This window comes from Nicotiana tabacum, chromosome 6 (assembly GCF_000715075.1).
Source record: "Nicotiana tabacum cultivar K326 chromosome 6, ASM71507v2, whole genome shotgun sequence".
NCBI classification, from domain to species: domain Eukaryota; kingdom Viridiplantae; phylum Streptophyta; class Magnoliopsida; order Solanales; family Solanaceae; genus Nicotiana; species Nicotiana tabacum.
In genome coordinates this window covers 162217419-162235812 of record NC_134085.1, presented here as the reverse complement: position 1 = coordinate 162235812, position 18394 = coordinate 162217419, and the positions used below count along the sequence as shown (strand labels likewise).

Sequence of the window (18394 nt, the reverse complement as noted above, 5' to 3'; positions counted from 1 at the left end):
GAAACAAACTGAAGAAATAATTAATTAAATTTCAATTTGAATCTAACAAACATTAAACTAACAATTTCACATGAACAAACTGAAAAATTAACAAAACAATGAACACGAACAAAACAAAAATCAAACATTTACCGATTTTACGGACAAAAGTGAAACTCAAAATCCACTAACCGGATCGAAACGACGAACAACGACTGACCAACAACGAACTCGAATTATGTATGGACTGTTTCAACAACCCCAACCAAAACTCGAACAAACGACGACGAAGACGATCCTAAGAAGCAACTGAAGGAGGTGAAGCAGAAGACATAACCATGGCAGCGATGAAGCAGTAGCGGTGGGAATTGGTTTTGAACGTGATGGACGACGAGGCAGCAGCGATGAAGCAGTAGCGGTGGGAATTGGTTTTGAACGTGATGGACGACGAGGCAGCAGCAACGCAACTGAAGCAGGCTGGGAAACGACTGAAGAAGATGAAGTACAGTCTTGAAGCAGCCATAGATGTCGAGCTCAAGCTCGAGCTTGACGAAGAACGAAGAAGATGAAGCAGAAACAGAAGCGTGGTCGCAGCAGGAAGCAGAAGCATGAGCAGCAGTCCTGAAGCAGTTCTGCTGGCTGCGTCAATGGTGGACCACGGAGGAGGGGTCGTTTGGACGTGAAGTCGCTTGTTGATGAGAAGATGAAGCTGCTGGACGGGGTTGAGGCAGCGACAACTTAGTAGAAGCTCAGAGATGGCAGCGGAGGGCAGTCCATGGACGAGCCTGAGCTCGCCATGGAGAAGACGAAGACGCAACAGTGGCAGCGCTAGCCATGGCAGCCATGGACGTTGGTTATTTTGGATGCGAGGTCGTCGATGGGTGCTGTGGTTGGTCGACGGAGGGGTTGTGCGTGTGTGCGAAGGTAAGGCAGAGGGGGAAAGGGTAGCTGCCATGGTTGGGGAGCTCGGGGAGTTGGAGAAGAAGAAGAGAAGGCGGGGGGCGGATAGTTTAGTTTAGGGTTTGGTTTTGTTTTTTGTTTTTGTTTTGTTTTGGGAAAAAAATGAAAAATGAAGAGGGGTTAGGTATTGGGGTTATGGGGCGGACCGGGTCGACCCGTGTGGAGATGGACCGGGTCATGGGGAAGGTTGGGTATTTTTGGGCTTGTAGCTTGAATTAGAAGAAGAGCCCAATTCCGATTTTTTGTATTTTTGCTCTCTTTTCTTCTTTTATTTTTCTAAAACTAAATTCTAAAAATTCTTAAATTATTATTAAGAACTAAATTAAGTTATAAAAGTGCAAATTAACTCCCAATAACAATTAACGCACAATTAAGTAATAATTAAGCATAAAATTGTACAATGGGACATTAAATGCTAAAAATGCAAAAGATGCCTATTTTTGTAATTTTCAATTTTTGTAAAACAAACTTAATTATTAATAATTGTAGAATTAAATCCTACATGCAAAATGCGACATATTTTTGTATTTTTTTATTAATTTAACAAATAAACATGCACAGACAAATACAAATAATTATCCAAAAATGTCACAAAAATTCTCAAAATTGCACACCAAGGAAAATCATTTTATTTTGAATTTTTTGGGAGTAATTCTCATATAGGGCAAAAATCACGTGCTTACACTATCAAAATTTTTAAAGTTATAGGGTTAAAAATCAAAAGATTCAATTTTCAAATTATGTTATTAGAGACCCGCGGTAAAAGTAATTATATGTTTTGTTTTCAGTATTATATTATTGAAGAAAAACAATTCATAAGACATTCTCACATAAGTCCTCATATATCTTAATAAGGCATCTCATAATTTTATGGACGATGTTTTTTTATTTATTGAGCAAGCTAAAGAAAAAAAAATACAAAATTTAAAGATATATTTTTTATTTTATAATTTTATATAACTCAAACACATTATCTAATAATATTATATGATTTTTTTAAAGAAAATTATATTTTTATTGATTTGCGCGTAGCCTAAAACTAGTATATTAAAAGCCTTAGTATATTAAAAGGTGGCTAGCATATAAAATTAAATCATTCGAATGTGACTTAGTAATTAATGAGATGGATATAACCACTAAAGATCATAGTTCAAATGAAGTGGACATTCAAGGACTTTTTGGGTAAAAACTTGTTTTAAATTAAAGAACAACTAGTTTTACTAAATAATTATGTAATTGGTCGTATATTAAAACTCCCATTTTTCTTTCTCTCTTTAAAACTAAGTTCAACGTGGGTGACTTTCACAAATAGGATATCTATATACCACTTTTTAAGCTATTATCACATTTAAATAAATTTAACAAAAATAATTTGTAGATTATAACTTCGCCATAAATCTTTGCGGATTGCCATAAGTTCGGATCGATGGGCAAAGACTTGTTTGGAAACGAGTCATTGCGAATCATCAAGATTTCAGTAAAATAAATTGTTCACAACTCCTAACAGGTCGCCAAGAGCTTTTAATGGATGTAAAAAATATTTGCCTTGGCACAAGTCCCGGCAGATCACGAGAACTTTAGTACAAATTATATCATGACTTTTGAAAAAATTATTCAAAAGTCCGGGCGCATCACCAATACAAATTATATAATGTTATAAATATATTATATTATGGATGTTCATTTAGTACCCCATTGTAAATAATCTTCCTGAAGAAGTTTATCCATATGGGACTCCACCGTAAATATGTTTATTCATTTATTACTCTATTGGAAATAAGCTTCCTGAAGAAGTTTATCACTTCGGTACCCGGTTATGGATAAACATTACCCTAAGGAGAAGATTATCCATATCGGGTATAATAAACTTATCCATTCAGTACTCCGTTATGGATAAACATTGCTCTCAGGTAGAAGATTATCCATATCTGGTATAGTAGCAGCTTACACAGCAGCTTGCAGTAACAACTTACACAACAGCTTGCAACAGCAGCTTGCAGTAGCAGCTTACACAGCAGCTTGCGTAGCAGCTTACACAACAACTTGCGTAGCAGCTTACACAGCAGCTTCCTTTCTTCTATAAATAGAAGAGATTTCAGTTCATTATGTACATCAGTTTGAATTCGAATAATATATCAGTTTCTCTCTATACTTGTCTTTACTTTACGGTCTTTATTTTATAACACGTTATCAGCACGAGACTCTGCCATCTCGAGCAAATATTTTGAAAGTATTTGAGGTAAGAACTTTCTTTTCCTAAATAATGTCAAATCTTTCTAAACTTGAATTTGTAGCCCTGGATATATCGGGCAAAAGCTACGTGTCTTGGGTGCTTGATGCTGAAATTCATCTTGATATGATGAGTCTAGCAGACACCATCAAAGATAAGTTATGCGTTTTACTTGCTATGTGTGCTTCTGCCATTAAAATAAAATAAAAAAGGTACTTAGGAACCTAGTAAGTGAGCCATAATCATTGGACGAGATTCTGGAGCATTTTATGAATTTTAAAACACTATAATTTGTATATCTTTATGTTTCGTTTTTCACTTACTCGTTTTCGAATTAAGATTTTAATTTTACTCCTGAAGAGTAATATTGCATAGGAAACTATAAAGTGGATGACATTGTTAGATCCACTTATACTCCAGCAGAGTTTGCAAGAAATATACAACCACCAGAAGTGGTTATGTTTCGCATATCTCGTTGTAACTAAATTTTTGTTAACCAGCAGAAATGGTATATGCCTATGGCCACTAGAAGTGATAATTTAGGCTTTCTGTGGTTACAATTGAAGATAAACTAGAGAAATATTCTATATAGTACATGCATGCCTCGATTTACTCCTGAAGTAGCATTATCGTAAAAGAGCTTCTAAGACATCACATGATTTGGTGTGATTAATGCACGTTCAAATAATTATGTTCCGTTCCCTGAAGGATGAGAACTTTTGATAAATATTAGCTCATTCCCGAAGTAAATGTGACAATATTAATAAAGGGCGTCAAAAGGAAAACACGTTTTTTTATGTGAATATATTACAATTCACCTCCAGAAGAGGTAATATGATTGAAGGAATATATACTCAATATTTCGTATTTTAAATTTGCTCCTGAAGAAGTAACACAATTGAAATTTTCTCTTGAAGCAGGAAAATATTATGAAACTGTATCTTTCTGTGCTTAAACAAAATAATAAGCTATTCAAAGTTAAATTTGAAACACATTTTCATTCCCTGGAGTGAATGAAGAAATACCACAACTCACCTCCTGAAGAGGTAGAATAACAAAGGATATAAATTTTGTTTTTGTGGCATAAAGATCATTACCGCACGTACCCGTTGTACGTAAAATATCTTGAATAATTTTATTAAATATCATTCTAAGGCAAAAAACATTCTTGTAGAATGCTTTTTACTACACCCACATTAATATTTTATGGTTAGTTATCGAGTTCCTCAAAGGAAATAACAACTCATGTATCTTTCCCTGAAGGATGTAATGATTATGTGGTTGTCGCTTTGATATAAAATATTAAGATGTTAATGGCGTTTCTCCCTGAAGGAAATATTTATCACAAAGTTGGTGGTAAAAATACTGAAATTTTTAATTTCTTACATTTATAAATTTATAATGTCTTTATAATGTTCATTTTATTAAGAATTTCTCTCATGATACCAGAAGTGTCTGAGCAATATTTGATAGTACAAAATATATCAACAACTCCTGAAGAGCTAACTGTCTGTCTAGAAGACATATGACACCAGTAGTGTCTGATAAATATTAAATTGTGGATAATAAATGAAGGCTCTCGAAGAGTTTATATACAAATATGTCATTCATATTATATGATTATGGTCAAACATATGTTGTAGTAAACCTGAAGTTTACTAATACAAATGACTATCATATTGAGACTACAAATGATTGGAAGATTACAAATCTTTATGTTTCCACAATCTTATGGGGTAAAATAATATGTATGTGAGAAGTTACCCGCCTTATTCTTCAATTTTGTACTATATCATGTATCAGAGTAAACCAGAAGTTTACTAATGCAAAAACAGTCATAGTAAATCAGAAGTTTACTAATGCAAAAATTTACACCATAGTAAACCAGAAGTTTATTAAGAGATAACACATGACATGATAAACTTGAAGTTTTCATTTGCCATTTTTAAATGAGCTATTTGAGAATTCAGATAAGCATATACTAAAGAACTAGAAGATTCTTCAGGAATTCTCATGTGTTGCTTGTTCTCATAATGAATTGATTATACCAGCTAAAGTTGGGACTAAGACCCCTGATTCTGAAATATATAAAAGGTGAATATGGGCCCGTTCACCTATCATGTGAACCACTTATAGGTGCATATATGAGATGGTTACATGTGTAATTATTGTCAACCTGCAATTTGACATTTGGAATTGTTTTTCTCGATTAAGAGCATAATTTTCAGATTATGAAATCAAAACAGTTCATCTTGATAATGATGGTTTATATCTAAGTTGGTTTAGCATTGAATACCTCCTATTAATGGCTAAACCATTGCTTATGAGAACAAAGCTTCATATGTTGGTCTAAGATTTTCTAAATTGCATATAGCAACACTTGTATGCATTAGATCAACAATATATGATAAGTCCTCCCTTCACAATTGGTTTCGGATCAGAAACCAAATATTTTTACTATCTTTTGTTGTGTGGTATATGATTAATTTCTCTATCATAATACACAAAGATATGTTCCCCAAAGATGATTGGGGATATATGTTAGTTTTTCTAACATTTGGGGGATGGAATAAACAGTTGAGAAATATGCTATATGAATCGAATTATCATGATCCTCACTTAGAAGATAATTCAAGTCGAATGCCAGAAGCATTTGCTGATCCAAAATTAAATATCATATTTCAGCTGCAAATGCTCCTATTAAAATTAAAGTCCCTGAAGGATAGAGTCTACTGTACGCATGAAGCGTGGTAGACCAATCGGTTCCAAAGGTAACAATCCTAAAATAGTAGGAGCTAATGATCAAAATGATCATAATGAGGAGGAAATAAGCTCTAGAAGAGCCCACGACATAACATTTCATGAAACTCCCGAAAAAATTCAGGTACCTGAAAATAAAGAAAGTGATGAGATCTCCACAAGTTATGTCGCTTCGGAACTGACACAAAATGATCGTCGACGATATATTTAATACAATATAGTGCACAATATTGTAAACGATTGCGAGGATCGGACTAGCAGTCCAGACACTTGAAGATGTCATACTATTTAGATACAAGTCTTAACCTATATGACTTATTTGACTAAATCTATATGAAGATCCTTGAAGGATTGAAAATGCCCGAAGCATATAATTCAAAGTCTTGAAAAATGTACTCGATCAAATTATAAAGATCTTTGTACGGTTTAAAGCAATCTGTGCGCGTGTGGTATAATCGCCTCAGTAAATATTTGCTGAAAGAAAGTTACATAAATTATGTTATTTGTCTATGTATTTTTATAAAGAAAATGTCATCAAAATTTGTTACACTTACTGTTTATGTTGGTGACATAAATCTTATTGGAACTTCGGAAGAGCTCCAAGAGGGTCTTAAAAATACTTTTACATGGACAAAGTGTACCCATTAAGTACACCAATGAATATTCATTCACTTGAAGTGAATAAGGATCCGTTCCAACCTCTAGAAGAGGATGGAGAGCTCCTTGGTCCTGAAATACTCTATCTCGATGTAGATGGTGCACTTATTTATCTTGCTAATGCTAACAAAAGTGGTGCAGATCGTATTGGTAATGCAGATGCAGGTTATTTATCCGATACCCAAAAAGCTCGATTTCAAACCGGCAAGCAGGGAGTACATATGATTGAGATCAGTGATTCATTCGAGAAACATGTGGGTTGGAATGTGATAAAAGATCCACAATATTATACGAAGACAATGTTTCATGCATAGCACTATTAAATGGAGGATTTATAAAAGTAGATAGAACGAAGAACATTTCCCCATAATTATTCTACACACACGATCTTCAGAAAAGTGGTGACATTGATGTGCAACAAATCCGTTCAAGTGATAATCCAACAGATTTATTCACTAAATCTTTGCCAACTTCAACTTTTGAGAAGATGGTATACAAGATTGGAATGCGGAGACTCAAATATTTGAAACAAGGTTTTCATCAGGGGGAGTAAAATACACGATACACTCTTTTTCCCTTACTAAGGTTTTTTCCCATGGGATTTTCCTTATATGGGTTTTAATGAGGCACCTAGCAATGCGTATTACTAAATATGTGTACTTTTTTTCCTTCACTAGGATTTTTTCCCACGTGGTTTTCCTAGTAAGGTTTTAATGAGACACATTATCTTTTAATGAACATCCAAGGGGGAGTGTTATAAATATATTATATTATGGATGTTCATTTAGTACCCCGTTGTAAATAATCTTCCTGAAGAAGCTTATCCATATGGGACTCCACCGTAAATATGTTTATTCATTTAGTACTATATTGGAAATAAACTTCCTGAAGAAGTTTATCACTTCGGTACCCGATTATGGATAAACATTACCCTAAGGAGAAGATTATCCATACCAGGTATAATAAACTTATCCATTCAGTACTCCGTTATGGATAAACATTGCTCTCAGTAGAAGATTATCCATATCTGGTATAGTAGCAGCTTACACAATAGCTTCCAGTAACAGCTTACACAACAGCTTGCAGTAGCAACTTACACAACAGCTTGCGTAGCAGCTTACACAGCAACTTGCAGTAGCAGCTTACACAGCAGCTTGCAGTAGCAGCTTACACAGCAACTTGCGTAACAACTTACACAGCAACTTGTAGTAACAGCTTACACAGCAGCTTGTAGTAGCAGCTTATACAGCAGCTTCCTTTCTTCTATAAATAGAAGAGATTTCAGTTCATTATGTACATCAGTTTGAATTCGAATAATATATCAGTTTCTTTCTATACTTATTTTTACTTTACAGACTTTATTTTATAACATATAACAATTTTGTTTCAAATTGTTCAGAGTTTTCATTGGTTAAATTCAACCAAGACCTTCAAAAACCAGTAGACAAACTTTGTCTCCTTCAACCATCAAGCCCAACAAACTCCAACAAAAGTATTATTCATGCTGCTTCAACCAAACCAAACACAAATAAGCAATGGAATCTTTAGTTTTTTGAGTATATTTAAAATAGTGAAGGAGGAGGAGGGAGGAAAAGAAGAACAAGAATGAGGAGGAGGATGAAAAGATATGGCAAATATCTATGATTTCTAATTTTATTGAAAATAGGAAGCAAAAGTTAAACACCAACTCTTAAGAAAGGACATCCAATGAAAGTTCTTCTTTGAAAGCATGAGCCAAAATTAGTTGGATGGAACTTTCTAGAATCACTATTTATATTCTAATCCCGTTAAGAAAATTCTAGTAAAATAACTTTGCTGACACTATTTTATAGTCCATGCTAGAGTTGTGAAGTACATTGCAATAATTTTTTCCATATGAATTTTTTAACGATTGTCATATTTTGTGGTAAATCCTGATGATCATCGTATGAAATTTTTTTACGGTCACTATATTTTTACAAAATTATGACAATCACTCTAAATTTTTTTGTAATTGCCATGTCTTTTTGCAAATAATGATCACAATATAAAAATTTATGGCGATTGTCATATTTTATGACAAATCCTTGTGATCACTATATAAATTCTTGAGAATGCGAGGCTATTTTTCCCAAAATTATGGCAAGGTTATTTTTTCAGGACTTTTTTACCCGATTAAATAATAAAAAATGGTTACAAATTTGTGCCATTCTCCCTTCCCATTGGGCCAATTTTTTTAAAATGGTTACAAACTTGGAATCAGATAAACACCAGTGTCAGATTCTTTTCCATTAATAATTTCTTTTCCCTTTTCATCTTCTTATACCAAAATCTTCACACGTTAATCACAAAAAAGGGAAAAAGCACTAAAGCAACGGTAATCGAAAGATTCCTTCATTCCAAATACTGCAAGGTATATAACTCAATTTGCGTCTCAGCAAGCTGAACTGCAGAAGAAAGAAAACATTCACTGTAATGTATCTAAGTGAAAATGTCGAGGTTGTTACAGTGTTGATTTTATGGGCGAGCAAGAATTGAACAGAACAATATAATATTATTATATATGACGGCAGTATTTCATCAAGTGCCAAGTGCACTTCACTTTTGCTACATTGAGAATGACCTAGACAAAGTGTGTTTGTACAATGCTGGTATAGATTTGCCAATCAGAAGCAAAAGCGATAAGAAATGGGGGAAATTCAGAGCTAGGGTTACGGTTAGCCGGTACGGTTCGAGGAAAAGAGTTATTCGTCGGTGGAAATTGTATGCCGTTGATACTCGCGTTCTGGAAAGCAGCCCGGTGGACAGGAGTAATGCTAACGCTCAGAATCCAACAGCTCCGTCAATCGAAATCCCAGTCACTTGTTACCAGGTGCCTCATTTAGTTGCATTATAATAGCAAAATGACTTTGACTTGTCTGCTTCATTTTTTTGATATGGTCTTAAATGATATTGTGATGAATTAATGTGCTCCACTCGTGTCGTATTCAAGATTCCTGAAGAAAAAAGCATAAGCCGAGATATTAGGCAAATTGCATTGTTAGGAACAAATGGAAGCTATACTTCATATGTGTCTCATACAAATACTAATTGACAGGAGATACCAGGTGCAAACTAGATAATGTTCAATTACTTCCATCTCAGAGAAACAATATGGATATCTCATTGATGAGTAGAGCACAATATATAAACCTGTGTTTGTATAAAAAAACAATGTCTTGAATTTTTTCTATTCACATTTGGCAAGTTGCTTGGTGGATACTTGTGAGCAAATTCGAATGAGTTGTCTCGCAACTTGATTACATAAACTAAAAAAGGATGGTTGTAATTAAGTATTGCTATGCGACTGGAAGATACCTAACAATGTGATGGTCAGTACTGTAGGATGGTCACAGACTCAACAATGTTATATGAGAATGAATCTTGGTCCTCTAGGGTCCAACATATTCACAAGATTAGTGTTGTAGAAATACGATTGTTAAGATGCATGTGGTGTCATACAAAATTAGACAAGCTCTGAAATGAACGTATCCGTCGGAAGATGCAAGTTACATACATAGAGAATAAAACAAGAGAAGATCGCTTGAGATTATCAGGTCATCCCTTATATAGACCTCCAAAATGCATCGGTTCGTAGGTTGACACTATGATGGTTGATGGTATCAAAAGAGGATCAGATAAGCCTAAAATTTGGCGGAGGTAAAGTTGTCTCAATGTAAAGATAATTTCTCAAATTCTGTATGGACTTAGCAAAGAACGAAAGACAATCTAAGTAAATGTTCCATGTAAGTGATACAAATTAGTGGGGTTTAAGGTTTAGATGTTGTTGATACTTTTATACATGTCCGGTGATTGTTTTGATTAAGTAGGTTAGGTGATTGTTAGGAGTATCTTTGTTTACTTAAGGTTTTGTGCATTAGTATAGGATAAGTACGAGATATTCAGAAGCTAATTTGTCTTGAGTAGATGAGTGAAACATGACCAAATAAACCTTAATGATATAGAGGATTCATATCCTTGACCCTAACTAGTTTGGAACCGAGGATAGTTGTTGTTGTCCAAGCCATGGCTTCAACTTGCCCATCACGAAGTTGTGTTCCACATTCTTTAGTAGTTGACTTCAAACCACTTTACTTTCCTTGCATCACTAATATTGGGGAACCCAAGTTTTTCATTCTGAATTCTAATTATGAGTTAGAAATAGTGATGTAATTTGCTTTTGTTTAACATTTTAAACCCAGTGGCCATGTGGCCCTTAGTTTCTTATAATACCCAAACACTGCATAAATGTATTAAAGAAGGGGTTTGACGAAAGTCTAGTTTGGCTATTCCAGAGTCAGCATAGACAATAATAATCAGATAGAGCAAGAGTGGTTCACTATTAGCTATTTCTCATTCCATACCTCCCATAATTATGCAGGCAAGAACAGTGCTTTGAAAGATTTCAAAGTCTTGTTGAAGGAAAAATCAAGACTGTACTCAATACAAATATAAGATGAATTATGTAAATGATATGGACATTCTGTGACTTCATGAAATCCTTGTGATTGAAAAAAAAAACTCCTTGTGTTAGTGAAAGGAGCATGGGTCCTTTCTGAACCTTCTTGGTGATTCATTTTAAATAAAGATAACCTATTTCCTTGATCATACATTTTAACTTGCCATTCTTTACTGGGTAAGCGCTTTCAAGTGGGAATATCTTGTTGTGTTCTAAGTCTAGCAAAGTTGATTTGGGCGAGAAAGTGGTACTAACTACTAAAGCGGGAGGTAAGGGGAGGAACTGAGCCCCCCCCCAAAGAACTGATCCAACTTATCTTGTAAATTTGCAGATCCTCGGTGTCTCAGATCGAGCTGAGAAGGATGAAATTGTCAAGGCGGTAATGCATCTGAAGAATGCTGAGATCGAAGATGGTTATACCATGGATGCTGTTGTTTCCCGTCAGGTAGTTGCCGAAACTCAACATATTCTACTATCTTCTAAAGCTTGTCTTTATTCTCATGCTTGGCTACTTGTTTTCAGAATCTTTTAGTGGATGTAAGGGATAAGCTGTTGTTTGAGCCAGAATATGCTGGAAGTATAAAAGAAAAGGTTCCACCCAGGTCTTCTCTTAGAATACCATGGGCTTGGTTACCTAGTGCTCTTTGTCTTCTTCAAGAGGTAGTATACAATATGTTATTGCATTTCTTGGAAAAGTTGCAAAGTAAATAGAATCATTAGGTAATGTATTATTAACACATATAAGAACTGAGCAGGGCAGATGAAGTTACCAACCAAATTAGGTTCGTAACCCTGAACTTTATCCAAAAAAACAAAAAAACTTGTATCCATGAACCAATGCCTTTCCCTTTTCTTTTCTGTTTAGCTTTTTCTCAGTGTACATACTACATCATACCCTGCTCTATCAGATTTATAATACTTTCGTAGATTGAACTAGCAGCTTACTTTCTTTGCAACTTTGGTGCAAAAGTATTATTAAACATATTAACAATATTCATTCAGGTCGGGGAAGAGAAGCTTGTGCTAAATATTGGACAAAAAGCTCTTCAACATCCAGACTCTAAGCCTTATGTTCATGATATACTTTTGTCCATGGCACTTGCTGAGGTTAGGCAAATAGAGAAAATACGTTGTCATAACTCCGTGCTTCCTTTTACTTGGCAGTTTTGTTATGCTTGGGTTTCTTATTATATGTGCTTTCTTGAAGTGTGCCATTGCAAAAGTTGGATTTGAGAAGAACAAAATTTCACAAGGGTTTGAAGCTCTTGCTCGTGCCCAGTGTCTTCTAAGGAGCAAAGTTTCTCTAGGGAAGATGACATTGTTATCCCAGGTTAGTCTCGTTTTAGTTCTATTCTCTTATATCAAGAGTTTGTTTTACGAAGGCTATAAATTATGTTTATTTTTCATCTCATTTGTCATTTTACATATAAGTGGCATAGTTTATAAGTCGAACAAGATGAGAACCTAGTGTTAGATATTTGACACTGTGCTATATAAATAGTTTGTATCAATTATACTGCATCCATCTCATCACGGATATATTCTTTACCTTATGTTCATTCTGAAACTGATTGTAATAGTCTAAAAACAGAAAGAACTTAAAAATTTAGCATGAGTTAGATCTAGATTGTTCTTCTCTATATAAGTGAGTAGCTAAGATGTTATGGCTATAAATGGAGATTTTTAGCTGGTTTTAGTCTCTGCTGCATTTAGTGCAAATACTTTGTGATGTATTATTTGTTCTCATAAATATATGTTTAACCTTTCCCTTAGATAGAAGAATCTTTGGAAGAACTTGCCCCTGCCTGCACCTTGGAGTTATTAGGCATGCCACGTACACCTGAAAATGCTGAACGGAGGTTAGGGGCTATTGCAGCATTACGCGAATTGCTCAGACAGGGCCTTGATGTAGAAGCTTCCTGCCAAGTCCAGGATTGGCAATGCTTCTTGAATCAAGCACTCAACAAGCTTATGGCTTCGGAGATTGTTGAACTCCTTCAATGGCACAATTTAGCTCTCACAAGGAAGAACAAAAAGTCCATTGAGTCACAAAACCAAAGAGTTGTAATTGATTTCAACTGTTTCTACATGGTTTTATTAGCTCATATTGCACTAGGATTTTCCAGCAAGCAGATTGACCTGGTAATTACGATTTTGGTCTGTTTTTTGTGCTATGATTTTCACTTCCTGAGTGCTATAAAGTACTTTTACTCTGTTAAATTTTAGGTTGAATTGCATCAACTTTACCTGGAAATGTTAGGACGCCGAATGCAGTTACATGTTGACAAAAAATTTCAATTGGTTATTGCAGATTAACAAATCCAAAATAATTTGTGAGTGTTTGATTGCTTCAGAAGGAGTTGATTTGAAATTTGAGGAAGCCTTCTTGTTGTTCCTTCTTGGGCAGGTAAATCTGTAATTTCCTTTTTCATTGGCTATGTATTTCCTCTCTGTTGATTGTTTATGGAGAAAGTAAATTCTGTTAATACAGGGTGATGAGGCTGCAGCATCTGAAAAGCTTCATCAGCTTGAGCTGAACTCAGATCCAGTTTCACGTAAATTAGCATCAGTCAAAGAAAAAGATGCTTCTACTGTATCAAAACCGCTGGTGTGTAATGCTTTACATGCTATTAATCAGACTCTGAAACTGTATGTGGTTCATAAAGGCTGTTGTCTGCTTCTGCAAATTTCATTTTATCTTTCTCGGTGTCTCATAACTTCTTTCTCTTTTAGAATGTAATGCAGTTATCCAAGCCCCCAACTCCTTAGCACCAATTTATATTTGCTGAGTTGTTGTCCACATTTTGTTGCTATTTCGCAGAGTCCACCTTTATGTAAACGAAACTAGGATATCCTAACCACAGCTACTGAATAAAAGCAAAACTATTTTCTATTTTTCCCTTCAGAAAAGTCAGTTCTGATTGGAAGGCACACTATTAAGTTTTTTGCCATACGACACTTACCAAGTCAGTGCAAGTCATGTTAAATGGATCATCTTTCATTTGACCTTGATTTGATCTCTTTCTAAATTTTGGTGAAACTCTGGGTGTTATATATATTTATATAGTCTTTTACCTATTTTGATCCCTTTCTTTATTGTTCTTTCTTCTGCTAGTCCTTGAAAGCTTAATCCGCATTATTTTATCTAAGGGTGACATTTCTGTCTGGGAATAATGCTTTTGTTGAGTTGAGCTGAAGTCAAAAGTTTCTCATTAGAACAACTTGTGGATTTCCAGGAAACCTGGGTGAAGGATGCTGTGCTTGGCTTGTTCCCGGATACGCGGGATTGTTCTCCGTCATTAGTGAGTCTTGTTATGAAAAGTTTGATCAGAAAAGTACCTTATTGTAGAGAGCTAAACTAACCCTAAAGCTTTGCAGCAGGTAAACTTCTTTCGCGGTGAAAAACGACCTTTTACGAGCAGGGAAAACAGAAGAGGTTTGCATACCACATCTCATATTAGTCACAGAACAATCGCACCTGCTATTCCACGGGACCAGAGAGCTTTAGATGAACCACTTTCTTATGGTGATACTTCACGACATCTTGGGTCAGCTGTACAGCAGTTAACTCCACATAATTTACAAGCTCATTTAACTGTGGACAAGGTCAATGTGGGTAATGCTGCTGGGATGCCATCTGTTCAGCTGAAAAGAAATTTGGGTGCTGGACGTAAGGTTTGGGAAATTTGGTTGGGCCTGAATGGCATAGTTGAGAAGATAATGTTTGTGGTGTCAGTTGGATGCGTCATCTTTGTTTCCCTCAGGCTAATGAACACACAGTTGTGGAGAATGAAAAATGGATCAGCGTGGTGGCTAAACTCACCAAGGATGACAAGCTCCCGCTCCTCGACAATGGATTTTCCTCAAGATCCTAGTTATAGGCGTGCAAGTAATAAGAGAAGTGGCATCATTGGTAAGTTGAGGAAGATGCTTCCAGAATTCATAATGCAGATAGGGCGGCACCCACAAGCTTCTGGTCTGCAAAATTCTTTCGCTGCTGCTGGTCTATCACCTTCCACAACAGCAGCTTACAAAACGCCAATGCCTATAGAAGAAGCTGAGACCCTTGTTAAGAAATGGCAAACCATTAAGGCAGAAGCACTAGGACCTGACCATAATATTGATGGTCTCTTTGATGTTCTTGATGAACCAATGCTTGTTCAGGTTAGCTGCATTGGTTATTAACACGTGATGTGCCTCTTGATATTCCTAGAAATTGTGGTGTTCGTCATCAATTATTTCCCTAACATATATGTGTAACCATTTGCATGCAATAAAGAGTACATGTTCACTTTTACGTTATGGCACTATGCCAAAGATTGGACCTTAAAAAAATTAAAACATTACTTTTCAGATTGTCAAACAAAATTCTCTTATCAGCTCAGCTCATATTGAGATAGCTGGGCTAAACGGGTTAAAATTGGTTATGTGAATTCAGTGAACAGTTTAATTTATGCATCTACAGAGTTGTTACGATGAACTAGTGAAGTAAGTCCTCTTTAATATGTTGTGATTCTGGAGCAAGGTTGGACCTCATTTCTTCCACAGAATGCCAAAAACTTAAACCAATGCTTTCCCCACTTAAGTGCCTCCTGCTGATTTCTGTTCTTTCTAATTGTATTAACAGTGGCAAGGCTTGTCTGAAGCGGCAAAAACTACATCATGTTTCTGGAGATTTGTTTTGCTTCAACTGTCAGTTTTACGAGCAGAGATTTTGACTGATGGGACTGGTCAGGAGATGGCAGAAATAGAGGCTATCCTGGAGGAAGCAGCTGAACTTGTGGATGAATCACAGCTTAAGAACCCAAATTATTACAGGTAAGTAGATATTGCTGAAAAATTGCTTGAGTACATCATTTTGACTATGTTTTCTTTCTTTTTGGATCCTGATATGACATGCCTGCTCGTATCCCCCCCCCCCCCAAAAAAAAAAGGACGAAGCCCAAAAGAGAAGGAAAAAGGGAAACGAGAAGTGAATACGCTAGGTGCCTAATGTTCTTATTATCTTTATGTCCGCTAGATATTCTGTGGCTCTGATTAGAGATTTGATTTTTTTGAGTGAAAAAAGATGTTCTTTTGAGAACTGAGACATGATTAAACAAGTGAGATTATTCATTTATTGTCCCTAAGATCTTGGCAAATTCTGATTTTAGTTTGTTTGTGCTCAACATTTGACTCTTCATTCTTCCAGCCTTCTGTTGCTCTTTTTCGCTTATACTCTCATATTCGTGTAGCCCATACCCTCCACAAATCCTTACGTTGTCATCCTCTCACTTGGTGGCACACAGGATGTTTTCCTAGAGGAGGAGGGGGTGGTTAATTTGAGAAGTTGGTGCAAGCTGTAAGATATGGGGGAGAGTTGGTGGGTAGGGTGCAATGTTTGAGGAAGTATGTGCATAATAGCAATGAAGGGGGCTGGGGATAAACAATGCTGGTCGAGCTGTCAATGTTCTGTTCGACTTAAATTCTGGTGCCGAAAGTTTGTTCATTGTGCGCATGGTGGTGGTGAGTGGGTGGGGCGCTTTAGAAGAATTAATGACAACCTTCATTAAAAAAAAAATAATGACAAGATGGTACTGACGTAGGATGTGGAGGGGGTTCAATTTCAGTCAAGGTTGCGGGAAGCATTGAGGTTTTAGATTTCTATTCCACGTGGTTGTTCTGTTAGTCTAAGGATTAGTTTGGCTCATCTCTGAGGAGTTGAAGGTTAAGCATGTCTAGTGAAAGAAGACAAGGACTAACTTGGTGTTAAGTTGTAATTTGAAGTCTGAAATTGCATTACATGTGTCTCAGTTGAGATAATTGATCATACTTTTAGAGCGACACATTATAGTATCACTAAAGAAATAAATCACAATATTGTTCAAGTATTATCCAAATGTTTCAGGTGCTGAATTCATTTTTTCTTTTCACATATAATTTACTTGAGCGCTTTATGGAGTGTGAGATTGGGCATTCAACTTTCCATGCAAGTCTGATCACTAACTTGAGGATTTGTTGATCACTTCAGTTGCATGTTAGATGTAGCATTTCTACTATAGCATCTTCTAGAGGGTTATTTGAATTTTGACAGCATCTCCTCAAATTATTTCTTCATGAATTAAGAGTTCCAACCTCCTTCTAGTCCCACAACAGAGCCGTGTTTGTTTTCATATAAAACAACTTAAAGTTCCTTGGTTATCATCTTGCAGCACTTACAAGATTCGTTATGTTCTGAAGAGGCAAGATGATGGTTCTTGGAGGTTTAGTGAAGGAGATATTCTAACAGAGTCATGACTTCTAGCATAGCGAGAGTAGAACTCTCAGTATATAAACCACAGTTACCTGTATATGAGATTTTCTAGCTGACATTGACTGCAGTTCAAGGAGGTAGTGCTCTGTTCTGTTTCATTTACCTTCCTCTTTAAAATAATACCCTTTTATTTTATCCTTGTCAATTTTCACAGGCAATTTCTGGCAGCATTAGTAGCTGTATTCTTTTTTAGTTTTTTTATTTTCGTCTAATATTTTTTAATTGCTGAAGGGAGTGTCTAATCTATTGTAGCCAGGTAATTAGACTATGAATGCAAAATCTGTTCTTAAAGGGGTCCGATGAAATTTGTTGGCAGTATCCATTCCCTTTATGATTGTGTTACGGTGTATGTACTTGATAAGAGAATTTGAGCAAACATCAGCTTATTCATTTCTACTTTATCTGTTGTTGAACTTTTGGAATTGTTATAAATTATACTGCTCCAGTTCTGGTAGACGTTCCTGACTAACCCGCCTTGACTTCAAAGGCCAGAAAAGATAAGGTAGTTCTCTGTTAAACATCAATCGTCTGGTCCCTAATCTGCAGAAGTTGTGATGGCCTCCGAAATGTAGGGTGTAGAAAGTACTTCTGGAAAGAAAATCTTAGGATAAATGTCCAACACAATTTGCATGTTCTGCTTTCTTAAAGCATATTCAGCATTTCACACTTGTTAAAATGTAATGACAAAAAATAGAGCAAAATACTCCCACTACTTTATTACTTCGGTTTCCATTTGATTTTTTTTTTTTTTGGAGAAAATATGTTGGATACTTCTGTTCTACTATTTCAGTAAAGGTGAAAATGATTATTACTATGTAATAGCCAAAAAGAAAATGTTTAGGCTCACAAGGCCCTACGCGATCAGAACATTGGTCCATCATTCAGTTTTGAGGTTCCTTCATGCCTTACATTGGACATTAATAAGCCATTGTGAAGACAGTGCCTTTAGTGTAATACGCAATCAAATTAATTTGAATTATCAAAAAGGTTTAAGACCGGTTCGGCATACACTACCTGCAACGAGAATATTGGACAAACC

General features: G+C 35.7%; 1 protein-coding gene across 4 annotated transcripts; it reads left to right on the top strand.

The window, feature by feature from the left end:
* Nucleotides 1-8770: 8770 nt before the first annotated feature.
* Nucleotides 8771-17749, top strand: LOC107830992 (plastid division protein CDP1, chloroplastic-like). Of its 4 annotated transcripts, none has more exons than XR_012710888.1 (13): nucleotides 8771-9437; nucleotides 11395-11508; nucleotides 11586-11723; nucleotides 12066-12170; nucleotides 12271-12393; nucleotides 12837-13205; nucleotides 13375-13470; nucleotides 13555-13671; nucleotides 14300-14365; nucleotides 14445-15227; nucleotides 15691-15881; nucleotides 17255-17432; nucleotides 17608-17749. XR_012710888.1 is itself a non-coding variant. In XM_016658707.2 (12 exons), exons 1-12 carry the CDS (start codon nucleotides 9129-9131, stop codon nucleotides 17337-17339), a joined length of 2496 nt encoding a protein of 831 aa, XP_016514193.2. In that variant the 5' UTR covers nucleotides 8771-9128; the 3' UTR covers nucleotides 17340-17749. The 4 variants fall into 4 exon arrangements, 2 of the variants coding, with proteins under 2 accessions (XP_016514193.2, XP_016514192.2); XR_001658258.2 differs by having other exon boundaries at nucleotides 14442-15227; XM_016658707.2 differs by having other exon boundaries at nucleotides 17255-17749.
* Nucleotides 17750-18394: the final 645 nt, after the last annotated feature.

Coding starts and splice junctions, on each gene's coding strand:
- LOC107830992 (XM_016658706.2), top strand. CDS start 9,129: ATGACGGCAGTATTTCATCAAGTGCCAAGTGCACTTCACTTTTGCTAC. Junction 13,672..14,299: donor CTACTGTATCAAAACCGCTG/GTGTGTAATGCT, acceptor GTGGATTTCCAG/GAAACCTGGGTGAAGGATGC. Junction 15,228..15,690: donor ATGAACCAATGCTTGTTCAG/GTTAGCTGCATT, acceptor TTGTATTAACAG/TGGCAAGGCTTGTCTGAAGC.